Source organism: Mustela putorius, unplaced genomic scaffold (assembly GCF_011764305.1).
Source record: "Mustela putorius furo isolate JIRA1106 unplaced genomic scaffold, ASM1176430v1.1 tig00000835_pilon_pilon_pilon, whole genome shotgun sequence".
In the NCBI taxonomy this organism is placed as follows: domain Eukaryota; kingdom Metazoa; phylum Chordata; class Mammalia; order Carnivora; family Mustelidae; genus Mustela; species Mustela putorius.
Genome location: NW_025421492.1, coordinates 8,935,990 through 8,954,322, shown reverse-complemented (window position 1 = coordinate 8,954,322; position 18,333 = coordinate 8,935,990). Strand labels below are relative to the sequence as shown.

The 18,333-nt window shown below is 61.4% G+C and overlaps 1 protein-coding gene across 4 annotated transcripts; it reads right to left on the bottom strand.

The window, feature by feature from the left end:
* Nucleotides 1-2,751: 2,751 nt before the first annotated feature.
* RBFA (ribosome binding factor A) lies at nucleotides 2,752-16,999 on the bottom strand. Of its 4 annotated transcripts, none has more exons than XR_006608198.1 (11): nucleotides 16,576-16,999; nucleotides 14,460-14,502; nucleotides 13,492-13,668; nucleotides 12,896-13,008; nucleotides 10,819-10,903; nucleotides 6,598-6,671; nucleotides 5,345-5,540; nucleotides 4,798-4,890; nucleotides 4,109-4,269; nucleotides 3,735-3,856; nucleotides 2,752-3,114 (listed from the first exon to the last, which is right to left on the bottom strand). XR_006608198.1 is itself a non-coding variant. In XM_045085282.1 (10 exons), exons 1-10 carry the CDS (start codon nucleotides 16,824-16,826, stop codon nucleotides 3,799-3,801), a joined length of 1,251 nt encoding a protein of 416 aa, XP_044941217.1. In that variant the 5' UTR covers nucleotides 16,827-16,999; the 3' UTR covers nucleotides 2,752-3,798. The 4 variants fall into 4 exon arrangements, 2 of the variants coding, with proteins under 2 accessions (XP_044941217.1, XP_044941218.1); XR_006608199.1 differs by having other exon boundaries at nucleotides 3,738-3,856; XM_045085282.1 differs by having other exon boundaries at nucleotides 2,752-3,856.
* Between the last annotated feature and the right edge of the window lie 1,334 nt (nucleotides 17,000-18,333).

Below are 18,333 nucleotides of genomic sequence, written 5' to 3'. Positions count from 1 at the left end.
ACCTGTGTGCAAGCCGCCTGCACACAGTATGGCAGCACGGAGGCAACTGTATGTTTGGGGCTGAGCCGAGAGGACTGACGGGACACTGCAGAGTTTCCTGCACACACATTCTTCCTCAAACAGCCTACTTCAAAAGGCTGTGCCTCATCTCGTGGCTCACGGTGAGAGGTGCTTTCCTAAGCAAACTTGAAGATACACAGAAAATGGTGTTGCAGGGACATGAACTCTAAACAAAATGGTATAGGCTACAAAGTTTTGTTCTGTCTTCGGTTACTGAAAACCCACTTTAAAAAATAAAAGGAAGGACGCCTCCTCGGTGGCTCAGTCAGTGACGCATCTGCCTTCGGTGCAGGTGGTGATCCAGGGTCCTGGGATCGAGCCCCGCGTCGGGGGTCCTTGCTCAGCGGAAGCCTGCTTCTCCCTCTCCTTCACTCGTGGTTTGTCTCTCATATAAAATCTTAGAAACAAACGGAAACTAGACTGCTCCCCTCTGCAGCAGGTACTCTGGGTTTGAGCTCAGTGGCGTCTGTGTCCACTGCGTCCACTCTGTCCACTGCGTCCAGACGGCGTGTCATGCCAGCTTACTCTGCGGGAGATGATCCATGTCCACCTCCCAGCACAGGCCGCGCTGAGCTGAGACGGGCAGTCGGATCCCTGACGCCGTCTGGGACCATGTGTGCCCAGACAGGAGCAGAGTGAGACACCGGATGCTGGGAGCCACGTGTCTGCTGCGTGTGGTCGTCCCAGCAGGTGCCTGGGTAGCAGAATTCGTCCTTTTCCAGGGAAAGAAGCAGCATGGAAGCTGTGGCTTTTAAATTTTAAGGGACAAGTTCTGGGGAACTGGGTGTACCTATGCCCAAGGGAGACAGAACATCACTCCTGACATCTCACTTTGCCACAGTCTTGCGAGGAAACAGGCCTGTTTGTGCGGATCCTGTTCTAGAACGGAAAAACCAAGACCCTGGCACTCGTCTCTCCCAGATCTGAAGTTCCAGAAATCAAGGCTCAACGGCAGGACGGCCACCAAGATTCCTGCAGAAACCACACAGACTAGCAGGGGCCAGGAGGTTGAAAAGGGAAGCTGCCCTGAAAGTCAGTTAGTGCGGACAGTCGGGGCGGCCGTGACTGCTGCGGACATGGGGGCGGCCGTGACTGCTGCGGACAGTCTGGGTGACCGTGACTGCTGCAGAGGAGGCGCTCCCGGTGGGAGCCGCAAAGACCCAGCTCTGCAGTCAGGACCCAGATGATCCAGTGAGCCTGTGTTCTCCCTGATTACGTGAAACCTCTTAAAACCTCAATTTTCTGCTACAACCCCAGGGACGAGTGGCTCCTTTGTGCTCCTGTTTCCGGTCCTGTGTCTGCCTTGCCTCAGTTTTTCTCGGGCCCAGAGTGAAAAGGGGCCCCAGCTGCACCTTCGTTCACTGCTCATGTGCCCCCCTAAGCCAGCAAGAACACCTGGCCCTGACCTTGGAGCAGACCCCAACAGTTCATTAGTCAGTCGATCAACACGTGCCACACTCTGGCCTGAGAAATCTTGAGCGAGAGGCAGGCAAGAGGCTGATTCAGCAGTCTGGCCGTGAGGCCTCAGCTGTGGGAACGAGACCTGCGGGTTCACAAAGGCTTCCCCAGGTAAGGCAGGAAAGGGGAAGAGAATGTGCCAAGATCCAGTCCGAGGAACAGGACTGAGCGCCGCACAACACCAGGGAAGGCCGCGGCCCCTGTGGCGCCATCAGGGTCGGGGTCACGAGAGCAGCTGGCAGGGAGGCTGTGCGGCCGGGGCTGGGGCTCGCGTCTGAAAGGGGAAGGGGCGTCAAGCGTGAAACGTGAACGATTAGCAAGGAACCCGACTTGAACAGAAGGAACATCGCACGCAAACCCGCGGAGGCGAAGCGGACCGACGGGGGGCGGGGGGCGTCCGGGCTGAGAGTTCGGGGAGGGGGGCCTGGGACTCTGCCCTGCACTTGGCATCCGCGGCCCAGCCCTGGCTCCCTGCCAACATGGAGTAACCTCGCCACTGCGGGGGCCCTGCCTCGGCCTTCCCCTCCAGCGCCCCCAGGGCAACCTTCCCCACTACAGGGTCCTCCAGAATGCAGCTCCACAAACTGAGCGTCGGGCGCCCGCCTTGGGCACCGGAGTGCGGGCTCGGGCCAGGCCCCCAGCCACACCCCACAGAACCTCCCGGCCCCAGCCACGCCCCCGCAGCCAAGCCTGCCCCAGGCTCCGCAGGGGCAGGTGTTAAGCCCCATCGCAGGAACTTACGCAGATCCTGTCCAACTTCACTTGGTTTCGGTTCTTTCCCTCAAGCTACGGAAAGGCAACTTGGAGCTCTACTTGGTCGTAGGACACACTGTCCCCTGGGCTGCACTTTACATAATTCCAGTGACTCTCAATTAAGAAACGAGCAACCTGGGGTGCCTGTAGGGCGGGGGGCGGGCTAAGGCCTCTGCCTTCCACTCGGGTCATGATCCCGGGGTCCACATCGGGCTCTCTGCTCAGCGGGGAGCCTGCTTCCTCCTCCCCCACTTCTGCCTGCTTCTCTGCCTACTTGTGACCTCCGTCAGATTAATAAATAAAATCTTAAGAAAAAAGAAAAAGAAATGAGCGAACCCTGGGACACGGGATCTCAGCACCCAGTCCCCACGCCTCAACAGGCTGGTGCAGGGCCAGGAGGCCCGGGACCACACAGAGCAACGAGAGCCCTATTTCCCTCGAGAGCTCAGATGCGTCACGTTTAGCTGTGGTGCCCTGAACTTGCTCTGTGACAAATACTTTTATTTTTGAAAAAGCCCATGGATCACAAACTCTTCAACAGAAAAGATGCTGTAAAGAAGCAGATTTCCAATTCTCCCGATAGGACCCAGAAGGCCAAGACGGCAGACGGAGACTGAGGAGCTCCTGCTGGAGATCAGGGCGCTTCCAGACACGGACAAAGCTGTCCCCGAGGCCCCTCCCAGGGAAGCCTGTCCCCTTTTCTCCCCATTAGGTGCTTCAGTTGCTTAACGGTCCATCATCCTCAGTGGCTACTCGGTCCTTTCCAGGATCTCCAGTCGCTCCGCAGCAGGTTGGAGGGCTGGGCTGTGGTCGCGGCCAGGCCCCTGGGCAGACCGCAGCGTCCTGTGCAGAGGAAACAGCGAGACCAGCCAGAGGCAGGGCTGGGGAGGGCGCCGGGGAGCCACGCCCGCTCCCCAAACCTCTACGCACACCGACGCAGGAACTCTGTGAAGGGGACCTCCAAGTCCTCTTAAAAGCATCAGCGGTGAGGGGCTCCCAGGGGGCTCAGTGGGTGCAGCATCTGCCTCCGGCTGAGGTCATGATCCCGGGGTCCTGGGGTCGAGCCCCGACTCAGCGGGAAGCCTGCTCCCCCCCGCCTCTGCTCTTGCACCCGCGCGCTGTCTAGTAAGAGAAAGTTCTGAAACAGCCGAGCAGAGAGGGCCGCGTGCCAGCTATGTCCGAGTCCCTGCCCAACCCGTACACCCGGTCCACGCGGCCAGCGGCACCTGTCAGGAAGTGCAGAGGTGGCCCGGCGGTCACGCCCCCTGGCCCTCAAGAACACAAGTGCTGGCGCTGCGGGGTGAGGGTCTGTCCCTGGAGGACCAGTCCGTGGAGGACACCAGCTCAAAACCACCACAGGCTGCTCCCGGCCTGAAAGCTCTGCTCCTTCTGCCTCTGCTCCAGCCCTGGCCCCAGTTCTGAGACGCAGCGATGCCCCCCGATGTGTGTGCCACACAACTCACAACCTCACGATCCCACTGGCCCTGGGGCCCCGGCACTTTGGGCAGCGAGGACGCGCAGTGGCCATCAGTAAGCAGGCTGCTGGACGCCGCAGGGTCCTGGGTTAGTTTCTGATGCTCCGTGTCTGCAATGTTTTAACATCCTGGGGGCCTTGTTGGCGGGATGCGGCCCCCACCCTCCCAGGGACAGTCAACAGCTGACCCCAGAGCTCACCTTGGCGTACGCAAACCCACCAACCCACAGCCCACACTCCAGCCCCTCCTCTACCTGGTTCTTGCACGCCAGAGAGCACTTCCTCTGCCCGGCGTCCCCCAGGCCCAGCACCGCCCCCCCACAGCCCGGAGCCTGCTGAAACCCCACTCCCCAGCCCACTCACGCCCGCAGAAGCCCCGGCTTCTCTCTGCGTCTTGACCGGGCCTGGGGCTTCCCCGAGGAGCCCTGAGTGGCGCGGCACGTCTCCGCCCCTGGGAAACACGGTGTGCGGCCCACTCTCCTCTCCAGGCAGCTGTCTCGAGGTCTGTCGCCCAGCTCCCCTGACTAGAGCCAAGCACACGTATTCAGACAGGTGCAGCATGTGGCTTCTCAGGTCAGAAGAGGAGTCTCGTCAGCAAGCGCACTCCCGAGTGAAATGCTCGCTAGGCATGGCTACCTGCGTGCCGCGGGACAGGTGGGCTCACGCAGAACCCACCCCTACACCACCATGCCCCGCGCTTCTGAGGTGGTCCTGCCTGTGACCTGTGACGTGTCCCTTCCATGGGGCCACTCAGCGGGCAAAGCCAGCACTTCCTGGTGCCACCTGCCTGCACACAGAGCCAGGGGGGGGGGGGCGTGCCCACACGGCTAGGGGATTGCATGGCTAGGGGGATGGCACAGAAGTGCAAGTCATGCTCCCCAAGCAGCCAAGCCACCAGCGCCCTCGCCCCGTCTCACTCCCGCGAGTCTGACTGTGCGAGTTCCGGGGACACCCCATCAGCATTTGACACTGAGGACACCCGGGGAAGGGAGGAACCCCACACTCGGAAGACTTGGTAAGGATTTATTCTACGTCCTTCCGACAGCACACACCTGACAGGGCACACCACGGAGCTCCTGTCCCAGGGACACTGGACCCTTCAGCAGACCGACTGTGAGGATGGCGTTTGGGGCACGATCAGACACCTGTGCAAACAAGGGGACGATGCTCGGCCGTCCCACCCATGAACTATGTGCGGGGGCTACACAACAGCTTCGAGTCCCCACGAGTCCCTCGCACGTCCGAGCAGGGTATGCACGTGCAGGCACTCGTGAGAAGGACCGACGGCGTCCGGCATGCTGACGGACTGTCCCACGCTTCCCACGACCACCGCCCTTCTCAATGCAAGGTCCAAGTGCACCTGTGTGGGGGGCAGCACAGCCCCCGTGGAGCCCTGGGTTCTGCCAGCACGGCTGACATTCAGGACCCACCCCCTCCCCACCCCCCGCTCTCTGCCCCTGGCGGCCGCCTGCCCTGTTGCTTGGGGCTGCTGTCCATACCCTGGCGGCCCCCCAGGTCAGGGCTGGGGTTGCCGCCCGCTGCCCCCAGCAGGTGATTCCTGGGGCAGAGGTCCCCGTCTGCACAGGGTGTGGCTGCCACCTTCCCCTCTCTCGTCTCCGCCGCCAGACCAGCCGTCGGCCGCGACTCCTCAGGACTCGCAGTCCTGTGCCCTTGCTTCCTCTTGTACTCCATGATCTGTTTGTGGAGCGCCTCATGATCGATCCCACACAGACTTGAGCACGTGGCAGAGGTCGGGGTGCCTCGCGGAGCAGGAGTGTCCCAGGCCCTGGCGCCACTGGAGAGAGAAGAGGCACCCGGTAAAGCACGAGAGGCGGCAGGACTGTGAGAGCCTAGGGCCACTGCTCCTCCCCTTCCCGCCTCCACTTGCCAGTGGGCTGCCCACATGCGAGGGAAGCTGGGCCGTAGGGCACTGGGCTCCCCGGCCCAGAGCCCCTCTGCTAGTGCTGCCGGAGCCCGCGGGCGGGACAGGCCAGCACCGTCCCACGCAGCCCTTCCACGAGACGGGTTTTCCATCTCTTTCCCCAGTTAGACACGGCGAGTGTGTGGGGCCCGTTTCACAGAATTATAGCTGCAGCCTTTTAGATCTACCCCGCCGGTTCCCCGAGAAACCAAAGGAAAATATCTGACCTGGTATGACCCTTTCAAAACCCAAATTTGACCAAGTCATGCCTCTCACCCCTTTCCTGATCAGCTCTGGAAGGTCTCACCCCCACAGGCTGGGCTCCCCATGGCTTGGGGCCTTCACTCCTGCTCCATGCTCCTGAGGCTGGAGCCTGGGGGTCCCGCCCGAGGTCCCGACAGGCCCCCGGACGCAGAGGCACTGGTATTAAGGAGCAGAGGCTGAGCGCCGGCGAGAGCTCTTCCCTCGCCTGCAACAGCCCCCAGCTCGATCGTCACGTCTCTTTCTCAGACTGGGGGGGCCTGACTGAAAACCAGCGCTGCCCCCACCCACCCGCCTACCAACCCGCCAACCAGACCTTCCAGACCCACGACTGTCTGTGACTCCCCAAAGGCCTCGTCCAGCAGAAGGCGAAGAGCCCACTACGTGTTCCCAGACCCTGGGTGCTAGGACAGGACATAGTGCACCCAAGAAAACCGTGCTGAGTGGACAGAGAGGCTGAGGGAGGGCCAGCTGCCCTCCCTTGATGAGTCGCTGCGGCGACCAGAGGCCTTCCCAGCCACCATGCAGCTGCTGCTACTGGGAACGGCCACAGGCCTCTGACAGGCTGGGGGCCCCGGCAGGGTCGGAGGGCGTAACACACCTGCTGCAGCAACCCGCAGCCCCACACCCGGACATCTGTCCAAAGAACCAAGGTCACGTCCCCACGTACCCGATGTCGTCTTGCACGGAGTCTTCTTTCTCATCCCGGGGTCCCAGATCGGCCACAGCCAGCAGCCGCTCAACCTGAGGAGGAGGGACAGAGGGTGAGCCGGTGAGCCCCACCGCCCCACCCCGGCACCAGAGCCCGGCTCTGGTGGGCCACGCGCAGCCGCGCCGTGCTGGCTCGGACACGGGCCTCGGCCGAGACCTCCCGGCGGTGGTGCTTCCACACATCACCCACGTACCGCCCCGTGTTCTCTGACGACCCACGGGAGCCTTCTTCAAACTGCACTTAGAGCCTGCGAACGTCGAACTTGTGAAAAAGTCAGGTAAGCGTTAGCTCAAATACCTAATTCCTAAGGAAGTGCAGGATAGTTCAATTTTGCCACAGAATTTGTGTTTGCAGAAAGAAAGCTTCCCGGCCCAGTGATAAAGTCACAGTCACGCGACTCCCAGCTCCACGGGGGCCGAGGGGACTCAGTGGAAATGAAAGCTCTCCTCGGTCGGGGCAGCGCTCAGAGCCCAGCTCCCTGGACACGGAGGGCAGCTCACCCCCTCACCCGCCGCCCTGCACACCCAGGACGTGTGCCCGAGACCCCACCCTGCGGTGCGGCACGCCCAGGGCGGGACCAGGGCCCGCCATTCCACAGCAGCACAAAGCGCCATCACAAACCGAGGATGCGCCAATAAAAATCACAAATGTGAAAAGCAGAACCAGGAGAAAAAGTCAGTCCACAGAAAAGACCAGAAACAGGACCAACAAAGCCACAAAACAAGCACTAACTGGACGTCTCCCGGGTTACTGCCCGCACCTGCCAAGGGACCTGTGCTGGACACACGGGCGTTCTGCACAACTCCACACTGCATACCTTCAAGAACGGGCCGAAGCCTGGAACAGACTTCACCAAACAAAGAATGGCCAACAGGCGCATGGCCAGATCCCCCCAGTACAAGTCGGCACACACACGCACGTGTGGCCGCCAGAGGGGCCACCACAAACGCAGCAGGACTCCTGATGTCTGCCGGGAGCTCGCGGTGGCCCAGACGGTTCCGTCCCACCAACAGCTCCGGAAAGTCAGGCACGCCCGCCACTTCTACACACTGACCTAAACATGCAACGATGAACCATGTGTACACACGGTTCCCAACACCTTTACTCACCGCTGCCAAAAACCAGAAGAGACCAGTGTCCACGAAAGTGAACGGGTCACTTAGCAGTAGGGAACCCCTTACACGTTACAGCGCTGAGCAATAAAACCCGGTGTCTGCCTCTGTCTGCAGAGCTCCAGGAATCTGAACAGGAGAAACCACCTGACAGCCGCTGGTTGGGGGGGCCCCGCGGGCAGGGGTGTGGGGGCAGGGGCGGGGCAGGGCACAAAGGCACGCCGGCGGCCATCCCTGCGCACTGCCTGGAAATCAGGCGTCACCAAAACTTCTCTTTGAAGCCTTTACCGAGCACCCCATGTGAAAGCAACCAAATCCCGACGTGTCCCCTCACGCTGCGGGGACGGGAGGCTCCGTGCCGACCTCTGAGACAGGACATGGGCTGCTGGGACACCCTCTCCAGGGAAGGCTCAGGCCCGACTGAACAGGAGCTGGCAGCCCGCGTGGGCTCTCCTGACACCTGCTTCTCCAGCCGGAAGACAAGCAAACACGTAATAAATCACAAAGCCACTATCACAGTTTACGCATTTCAAGATTTTACGTTTTTCCCTTTAAAATCGTGGTAAGATCAACCTTTTTTTTTTTTTTTTAATTTATTTATTTGACAGACAGAGATCACGAGCAGTCAGAGAAGCAGGCAGTGGGGGGCGGGCAGTAGACTCCCCACCGAGCAGAGCCCGATGCGGGACCCCATCCCAGGACCCTGAGATCATGAACTGAGCCAAAGGCAGAGGCTTCAACCCCCTAAGCCACTGAGGCGCCCCTAAGAACCTTTTGAAAACCCTCTGATTGGAATGGAAGACACGGGGAAGCACACCAGTCGTTATGTGCGGAGCCCAGGGACACCTCCCCAGTGGACTGCACCCCCGGGCGTCCCCAGCGTCCCAGAGACAAACCCAGGAGCCTCTTCACGTCCCCCCCACTCACTTGCTTCCCCAGATGCAGCCCCCAGTTTGACTCCCGTCACCAGAGATGAGCCACACTTGGCTCAACATCCTGGAAACAGAACTGCAGGGAGCACGGCCTGTTCCCTGGCTCTGCATCACCTGCGAGGTGAGGGGAGCTCGTCCGCCCACCCACCTGTGCCCAGGGGTCTGACCTGTGCCCAGGGGTTCCGACGCATACCCGGGGATCTAACCTGTACCGGGGAGTGTGACGCATACTGGGCGTCTAGGAGCCTGACGTATACCCAGGGGTCTGACGGAGGGATTCCTGCCGCTGGCACCCTGGGTGCGTCTCTGGGGCACACAGTCAGTTTAAGCGGCAGCGTAAGTGTGCCCTCAGCTCCCACTGCTAGCTGCTCGGCCCACAGCACGGAGGGGGTCCCGCGGCGTCTCTCTGGCCCGCTGTCTGCTCACTAGTGGAAACCCCTGGGGGAAGGGCGAGCCCGGCCTCTGTGAGGTTTTCTGTGCCGCTGGGCACCGCTGCGTGTGTTTACGGCACACCGGCACCCTGAGCACGCTTGAGGCAGAGCTCATCCCTACTCTCTCCCAAGTGTTCCAGAGAAGGCAGAGTAAGCTGCCGCAACCACGGCCCGCCCCCCGCGCCTGCCACCACCGGCAACTTTTCAACGTGTGCAACCAACACAAGACAGAAATAAGCTGACAGATACAGAACTCCAAGTTTCATCCAATACCCCCATTCCAAAGGCACGCGTCTATCCAAACTTCTTTACTACAGACTGACCTTAACCCCTATTTCAAAACACGCAGCCCTGACTTATGCTAGAGCCGATCATGACCGTGCCCTCAGTGAACAACCTGCCCCGGCCAGAGACCCCCCACGGCCCTGCAGCCTCTGCTTGCTTCTGACTACAGAACACGGACACCTGAGGACAAGAGCAGAAGCTTAACCTTCTCGGACCCTAGCGCAGCAAGGACACAGGAGGACAGGCGCTGGGCAGGCCCAGGTGGTCTCCGTGGCAAACAGCCCACAGCACACTCTCTAGGGACAGAAGGGCTCTGGGGTGCTTGGGGCACTCCCTGCACCTCCCTCCTTCCAACGACTTTTTCTACAAAGGAGCCCACAGAGCCAGACGGGCTCTACCTCCCCAGAGAAGGACCAGCCACGAGGGAAAGGACTCTCCCTGTCGCCGAGAGGGACCGTCTTCTGCCGGCTCCGCCAACCGGGCCTGGGTGAGTCCTGTGCGCGCACAGACCCAGCGCACCCACAACCTGGGTTCTGCCCGGCTCTCTGAAGCTGGCGCTGGCCACGTCACTCTTCTCGTGAGAAAACCACGCCTCTGTCAGGGGTTTAACTTGTACGATACCTTCAGTATTGCTTAAATCACGAATAACAAAAAATGAAAACATCCTGTTAGATTGGTTTTCCTCTGTGGATCTAAATACCACCTGGTCCTGGGGCGCCTGCGCACCTGACCCTCGGTTTCGGCTCAGGTTGTCATCTTGGGGTTGTGGGACTGAGCCCCGAGTCAGGCTCCGCGCTCAGCGGGCAGCCTGCTTAGGATTGTCTCTCTCCTTCCGTCCTGTCACTCCCCACCCCCGCTCACATGCACCTGCCCTTTCTCTCAAGTAAATCTTTAAACTAAATAAAAAATTAAAAGCAAAGAAAAAGACACTATTTAGTCCTGTGGTGAGTAACAGCTACCTGGCTATACCATCACGACTGCTACTGACTGGGGTTTTCATAAATTTTTTAAAAGTATAACACACCTTAGTAACTACCGTTAACTACCACCCAGAAAGAAAGCACACGTAACCTTACAGCCTGTAACCTTCGTAATTAACTTACAATTAACAGAATGTAAATTCAGTGTAAGTAACGTAGGTCAAATCCGGAGAGAAAGGCAGTTTGTAAGTCAAGAAGCGGACACGTGGTTTCCTAGCTAGAGATTTAGTGGTAAACATTAAAGACCAGGAGGAGTGGTTACCGCTGGGGAGTCTGGCTGGGACAGGGGCCTGGGAGCCTCACTTTCCGCTTAGACTCTTGGAGACTGATCACTCCTTGTAACTACACCCACGGTCGTTCCAGCATCTGAAGATGAACTACAACATCTGACTCGTCCGGTCAGCTTGTTCCTCGCACGGAGTTCCTGCAGAGCCGTTACCTCTGCCAGAGCTGCGTTTCCCTTGTCCCGAATGAACACAATTGGCGGCACGTTCCTCAGGGTCTGCTGGGACATCAACAGGTGCCTGGAGAGAGACGGTGCAAACGGTGCGTTTTAGCAGAAAGGAAAATACACATTCATCTCATGGAATAAAACAAGGGATCTGCTATCACGTTATTCAAACCCGAAAACGTCAGCACCAGACACCTTCCTTCGCCCACTGCCACACCACACCAGGAATACGGAACACATCGTAACTGCTTCACTGCCCAAACGCAACTCCTGAGAGCTTTACGAGCACCCTGATGTTGGCCTGGATGCCTCCTGGGCATCGCAGCGGCCACGGGCTGCGTGGTTTGGGCGTGAGCAGTGGGCCCCGGCCTCATTCCTCCACTCGGTGGACAAGGCCAAGACTCAGGCTCCGAGGGAGACGCACAGCCTGTGTGCACGGCCGCTCGTGCAGGCAGACGGACGCGAAGCAGCAGCATTAGCACCGTGCGAGGGCACTGCTGGGACAGCCTCTCGGCAGTGACAACAGGTCCTGGGACGCAATTATAGCCAAGCCTCTACTCTAAACCTCAGCTCAGCACAAGAGCCGGGAAAAGGGATGGTCTGTTCAGCTGGGTTTTCTGATGACCTAAAACTAATCAGAAAATAATACTGTTCTCGCCAACACTTGTTGGAGATCTTTCTCCTGTTACTGTTAACAAAGGAAAAATCAGATGAGCGCTCTCTGATGGAGGAGACTCCTCGGGCCTCCTGGGACAGACGTTAGGAGAAATGAAGCAGACGGTACGTAAAAACACCGGTTCCGCACAGGACTCCTCCCCTTCTCCGAAGAACAGAGTGCGATGGACTCGGGAAGGGTGAGGGGCAGAGAACGGGGAGAGCACGCATTCTGAGCACCGGCTGGTTAGGTTTCTGCGTTTCCTCAGACCGAGGAGGACACAGAGTCACCCTTTACTGCCGCCACAGTTCTCCAGACGTCTGGTCTCAAGACCTCTTCCTACTGGTAAAGATCACCGAGGACAGCAAGGAGTTTCTGTCAACATGCGTCGTATCTGTGCACGTCTAGCACACTATAAATTAAAACTCAGAATGTGAGGGGCGCCTGGGTGGCTCTGTGGGTTAAGCTGCTGCCTTCGGCTCAGGTCATGATCTCAGGGTCCTGGGATCGAGCCCCGCATCGGGCTCTCTGCTCGGCGGGGAGCCTGCTTCCCTCTCTCTCTGCCTGCCTCTCTGCTGCTTGTATGTGCTCGCTCGCTCTCGCCAACAAATAAATAAAACAAAAAATAATTCAGAATTTGAAAAATATGCATTAGTTCATTTCAATAACAAACTTACAAAGTGGTCATGTGGAATTTTTTTAAAGATTTTATTTATTTACTTGACAGACAGAGATCACACGTAGGCAGAGAGGCAGGCAGAGAGAGAGAGCTCAACCAACGGAGCCACCCAGGCGCCCTCAAATAAGTAACTCTAAAAAAAAAGGGGAGGGGCTTGAACTTTATCACTGGCGACAAAACAGTCCATTGTTTTCCCTGAAGTGACAGTTTCACTTTGCTCATTTTAGAGGAAACGTCTGCCAACTGCCCACATCTGAAACCGCGCAGCGAGCCCCTTGTTCCCGCCAGCAAACGAATGTCTGCTTCAGCTCGGGGGCAACCGCGCCTTTTCCCGAGGCGACTGTGCCATGCCAGCACGTGCTGTGAGCTGGTGCTCACTCTCGGTGACACAGGACACTGAGATGACATGTGCCCAAGGGTCAGGACAGAATGAACTCAGTCGCTTCTGCTTATTCAGGCTGTCCTTGCGAAAAACTGCGCTGCTTTTCCCCGCGAGCAGGTAGCAGGAAGCTGCCAGGACCAGGGGCCGTCGGCGGCCGGGAGCCCCTGGCGTCTGGGCCCACACCTTGAGAACCACTGTCCTAGGTTATGTCCCGCGTGAAAATGTAAATTACACTTGGAAATTTGAGAGTACGCTTCCCAGAGTTTGCTCAAAACCAAAAAGACGCAGGCACCACGGGGAGACTGGAGAGGCAAGCAGAAGCCAGCGGGCTCAGGACAGGGGGTCTCACCTCATGTGGGCGGCACTCCTCTGCAGGACGGCCTCCGTGCTTGCATTCTGCTCGGTGGGGACCTCGGTCCTCCAATACACACGGCAGGCGGAGAAGTCTGCGGTCAGAGACACCTGAGACCCCCCACCGCAGCCGCTGGTCACCTCCAGTGGCCGCGCTGGCCTGCACACGGCATGCAGGAGCAGGAACAGCTTCAGGCACCCACCACACCCCTCCCCTCTCGCAGGTGCTCCAGCCCGTCCCCTCGCCGCAGGCCACCGGCTCCTGCTGCCCGAATACAATTCCTCAGCGTCCCCAACCCGCTCCCACAGCGCACATCAGAAATGCCTGACCTGCGGCTTCTCAGCCTCCGTGTGTCCCTCTAGCTAAACTCAGAGCACAGGAAGGCAGGCGCGGAAGTGGCCACCCTGCACACCGAACAGCACTGTGGGTGCCCGCACCCCACACCTGGACACGCGCACCCCGTCGACACTACATTAAGTGGTGACACTTAACGGGGCTCCTGACCTCTAAGACCTCGGGACCGACGCGGGGCCTCCTCCCCAGGCACCAGGTTGCCGGCCTCGCCCGGTCCCCACCCTCTGGCCCGAGTCTACCTTGGAGAGCTGCACGTTCAGGTCACAGATCTCCTGGCTCACTTGCGGGGTGCACAGCAGTTCCGTGAGCGCTTTGTAGAGGAGGCCGTTCAGAGCCCGCAGGCGCACGTGCTCGTCCCTCCTGGTCTTCTTCGCGGTGCTCTTCGTTAGGAACTCCAGCCGGGATGGCTTGTACATCTCCGTGCGGAACAGAAAGGGCAGCGTCACCACTGCGCACGGAACTTGCTCTAACCGAGGAGAAGGGGGCTGGGGAGGACTGCACACTTGGACCAACGAGAGCCGGCGTTACTGTCAGCCGTCTCGGCGCGTCACGCTGCGGTCCACAGACCTGGCCCCTAGACGTTACTCGCGTCCCCCCAAGGTAAAAGGGCTGTCATACATGTGTCTACACCTAAAACAATCTTACATGGTATGAAATTCTCCTGCTTAAACAATTCAGGCTTAACATACGATGCACTTTTTCGAACAAAAGCCACTTAGTACGTAAACCCTCATGGTCTATCCGCACGTACAGACGCTGCCACCAAACGGACGTTTCCGCACTACTATTTGATAACACAGACGGCGTTCCAGGATACTTCAGGATAGTTTTTTTTAAAGGGCACCTGGTGACTTGGCTGAGCGTCCGACTCTTGGTTTTGGTTCCAGTCATGACTTCAGGGTTGTGACATGGAGACCTGAGTTGGGCTTGATGCTTAGCGGGGAGTCTGTCTGCGATTCTCTCCCTCTCTCTCTCTCTGCCCCTGCCCCCTGCTCACTCATGCTTTCTCCCTCTCTCTCAAATAAATAAACTCTTCTAAGAAGTAAAAATCCACACTGGCAGTGTCTCTAGTCCCGCCCCTGCAGACCCAGAGTCCTCAGATATGGAAATGGAAGGACTGCCAGGCTGGGGCTCTGCCCACTTCTGGATGCCTACGCCCACACCCACCAGAGCCTGAAGCAGCCCCTCCAAGCCGCCGGGCACTTACCAAGTGAGACCCCAGGGAAGGACCTTCGTACCAAAACTTCTTTCTATGGGGAGAAAATAAACGGTGACACTGGTGGCAAATTGAGGAAAATACAGATCAACTCAACAGTACGATACCCCCATCCTTCCTAAAGGGCTAAACTTGCGCACAGAAACGGATGTTACCGCAGGACTAAGAAATTCAGAATTCTAATCAACAGGGGCTGTGGGGGAGACAGAAGATAATTTTAGTTCAACCTTCTAACGTTCACTCAAGGTCTACCTCCAATCCCGAAGGCAGAGAGAGCACCTCAGAACACCTGCGAAACCGCAGGCGAGCCCCATACGCGGGGTGTGCGGCCGCACTGGCTGGGCTGGACGAGGACAGCAGGTGGGGGGGGGGAGCGGTCACTACTCCGCGGAGAGATTACAGATAAGCAAGGAAAGCTAGCTGCGCGAGCCCTGTGGTGTGGACTGGGGCTGGACATCAGGGTGGACTCCGGTGTCCCTGAGTAACATATACAGAGACCTTTGCAGCCGAGAGTACGTGCAGAGTTAACAAAAATGCATTTTCTGCTTTGTCAGCTGACAAGGCCTAAGGGACAGGCACCCCAGCTCTCAGATTAACCTTTTTGTAATTTAAGATTTTGTTTATTTGGCAGAGATCACAAAAAAGCAGAGAGGCAGCAGAGAGAGAGGGGGACAGCAGGCTCCCCACTGAGCAGAGAGCCGGATGCCGGACCCCATCCCAGGACCCTGAGATCATGACCTGAGTCGAAGGCAGAGGCTGAACCCACTGAGCCCCCCAGGCGCCCCCAGATGATCATTTCTGACGCGTCCAGCAATAACAGCGCTTCTCAGAGCACTGCCGACTGCGGGGCTGGGAAAAAGTTTCTAGGGGCGCCTGGGTGGCTCCGTCAGTGAAGCGTCTGCCCTGCGCTCCTGCGCTCCGGTCATGGTCCCCGGTCCTGGGGTCGTCCTGGGGTCGAGCCGTCTGCGCAGCGGGGAGCCTGCTTCCGCCTCTGCCCCTCCCCACGGCTCCCGCTCGACCTCTAACAAACTTTAAGGGAAAAAATTTTTTTTCAACTGAAAAGCCACCACAGAACCCCGAAACGATGAGCGTGGCACAGAGCACAGGACCTGCTCAGAGAGCTCCCCGGGGTCGGAGACCACCGGAGCGCGGCAGGGTTGCTGGCTGGACACGCCACGTCCAGGCGCACGTACGCACCCGCAGGGCAAGACCCGCACACGCGCCGGAGCACGACCCCCGCCCCGTGCGGCTGCCCGCCGGGCGTCCCCTAGAGCAGACAGGACGCCGCGCGCTGGGGGGCTCGACTCGGTGCGCCCGACAGACGCGACCTGGGGCGGCCGCCCTGGCCCGCAGCGACCGCCCGCAGCAGGCTCCGTGGCAGGAGCACGAGACGTCCCGCAACCCACACGGGGCACGCGGACAGCCCCCAGGGCCGCGGGACCGAAGCCGGGTCCAGAGGGCCTGACAGCCGGCTCGGCGGGACGCGGTCCGGAGGGGCCCTGCGGCGGGATCCGGGCTCCGGTCACCGAGCGGGCGCGGGGCCCCGGGAAGCCGTCTCGGAAAGCCGGTCTGCGGCGGGAGAGGCCGCGGACGGCGGCGCAGGGACCCTCCGCCCGGGACCCCCCGAGCCCGCGCCGGGCGCTCCGGCGCACAGAGCCGCGCCCGGGCTGCCCTCCGACGACGCCCCGCGAGGACGGCTCTCGGGAAGCAGCGGGCGGGACCCCGGACCCGCGTCCACCAGCGACAGCGCCGTTACTGCCGCTCCTCCGCCGCCGCGACCGAACGAGCCGGAGCGGGGCTGCCCGCCCCGTGCGGCCGACCCGACGCCGCGCCCGGGCTCCGGCGGGGCCGCAGAGACCCCGCCCCGCCCCCGGTGAACCCCGCCCCGCGGACCCGACCCCGCCCCGCCCCCGCGAGCCCCCGTGACCCCGCCCCTCGGGCCCCGCCCCTCGCGACGCGGGAACCCCGCCCCGCCCCGCGGAGCGTCCCCCTGCACAGTGGACAGACCCCCCGCAGCTGCGACCTGCCCCCCCACCTGAAGTGAGTCGCCCTCCGCCACAAGGGCGCCGCCCCCCCAGCGCCCCCGCGCGGACTGGGTGCGCATTACTTGGTTTTCGAAGCGAATTTCTTGAGCAGGTTCTTGCCGCAGGAGACCGGGGAGCCACGCAGGGCCCGCGCCCCGGCCGGAGGGAGAGCCCCGTGGCCACCGCGGAGGAACGCCCGGAGCCCCTCGCCAAACCCGCACCGGCGGGGCGTCACCGCCCACATGGCTGCGGCGGCAGAGCCGGCAGGGGCGACGCGGGGCGACGCAGGGGCGGGGCTGTGGGTCCCGGCGGAAGCACGCGGCGGGAGGGGCATGCGGCGCGCGGGGTCCTCGGGCGCCGGCGACCCGCGTACGCAGCGACGTCGGGGCGGGGCGACGTCCCCTCCCGCGAGGTGCGCACGGGGCGGGGCGCGCGGGGCGACGTCGGGGGGCGGGGCCTGCAGGCCCGGAGGGCGGTGTGAGCTACGGCGGGTCCGGCCGACGCGCGGGACGGGACGGAGCGGGACGGGGCGGGACGGGGCGGGGCGGGCGAGCCGGGGCTCCCGCAGCCTCAGCAGCCGCCCGTGCGCGCCGGACGGAGGCGACCCGGGACCTGCGGGGCCCCAACCGGCTCGACGCCCCGCGCCGCTCCCGCCCGCACCCCCGGGGCCGCCGGCCCGGCGCGAACGTGGCGCGCGGAGGCTGGCGCCGGCGGGTCGGAGGGTCGGGGACGCTGGCGCCGGCGGCAGGAGGGAAGGCGGCCCCGGGAGTGCGGACCAGCCCGGGGTTCACCCGGGGGCGAGCGTGGGGACGGGACCCCGGCCGCCGGCGCTACGGGGCGACCCCCCGGAGCCGCCCGGAGGCCGCCGCGGGAGCGAACGGCGCGCGGAGCTCTCGGCGGACCGCGCCCCCGTGCGCTTCCGTGACCCCCGCGCCGGCCCCGACAGCCTCCGACCGAGCCCGCCGGCCCCCGCGGCCGAAAGGAAACCTCAGCGGGCCGCGCGCCGGCTCCAGCCTCGGAGCCGACCGCGCACTGACCAGCCACGGAGAGCTTCGGCTGGCCCGGGGGGTGCCACGGGGACGCTCTCGGCGCCCGCGCGCGGCCCTCGGGGCGCGGCTTCACCGCAGGGCGCGGCCCTGGTTCCCGGGTGTCTCCGACCCCACGTTCCGGTCGGACGGGAGGCTGTGGAGGTCTCAGGGCACCGCGCCTCCTCCAACCCCCGTACGTGGGGGCGCGGGCCGGGCTCTCGGCACGACGGCTCGCCACGGGGCGGCCCCCACGACACCGGCCAGGCCGGCAGAAGAGGCCCTCGGGGTGCCGTGGTGCAGGCGCTCGTCCCGCAGCATGGGCCGGGCTCCCCGTGACGAGTAGCGGTGTTCCTTGGAGAAGGGACAGCAGGGGACTCCGCCCAGAGAAAGGACTGGTCGAAGGGCCGCAGAGGGTCTCAAACACGGACGCTGACCCTAGCCACCAGCACGAGGAGAGGGCAGCAGCCTGACCTGGCAGAGCCTCTTGAATTCTTTTTTAAGGTTTTTAAAAATTTATGAATTTGACAGAGAGGGAGAGATCACAAGTAGGCAGAGAGGCAGGGGGAGGGGGTAGCAGGCTCCCCGCCGAGCAGAGAGCCCCCCGGATCCTGGGATCACGACCTAAGCCGAAAGCAGAGGCTCAGTGGGTTAAAGCCTCTGCCTTCGGCTCAGGTCATGATCTCAGGGTCCTGGGATGGAGGCCCAGATCGGGCTCTCTACTCGGCGGGGAGCCTGCTTCCCCCTCCCGCTGCCTCTCTCCCTGTGATCTCTGTCAAATATATAAATAAAATCTTAAAAACAAATACTAAGGCC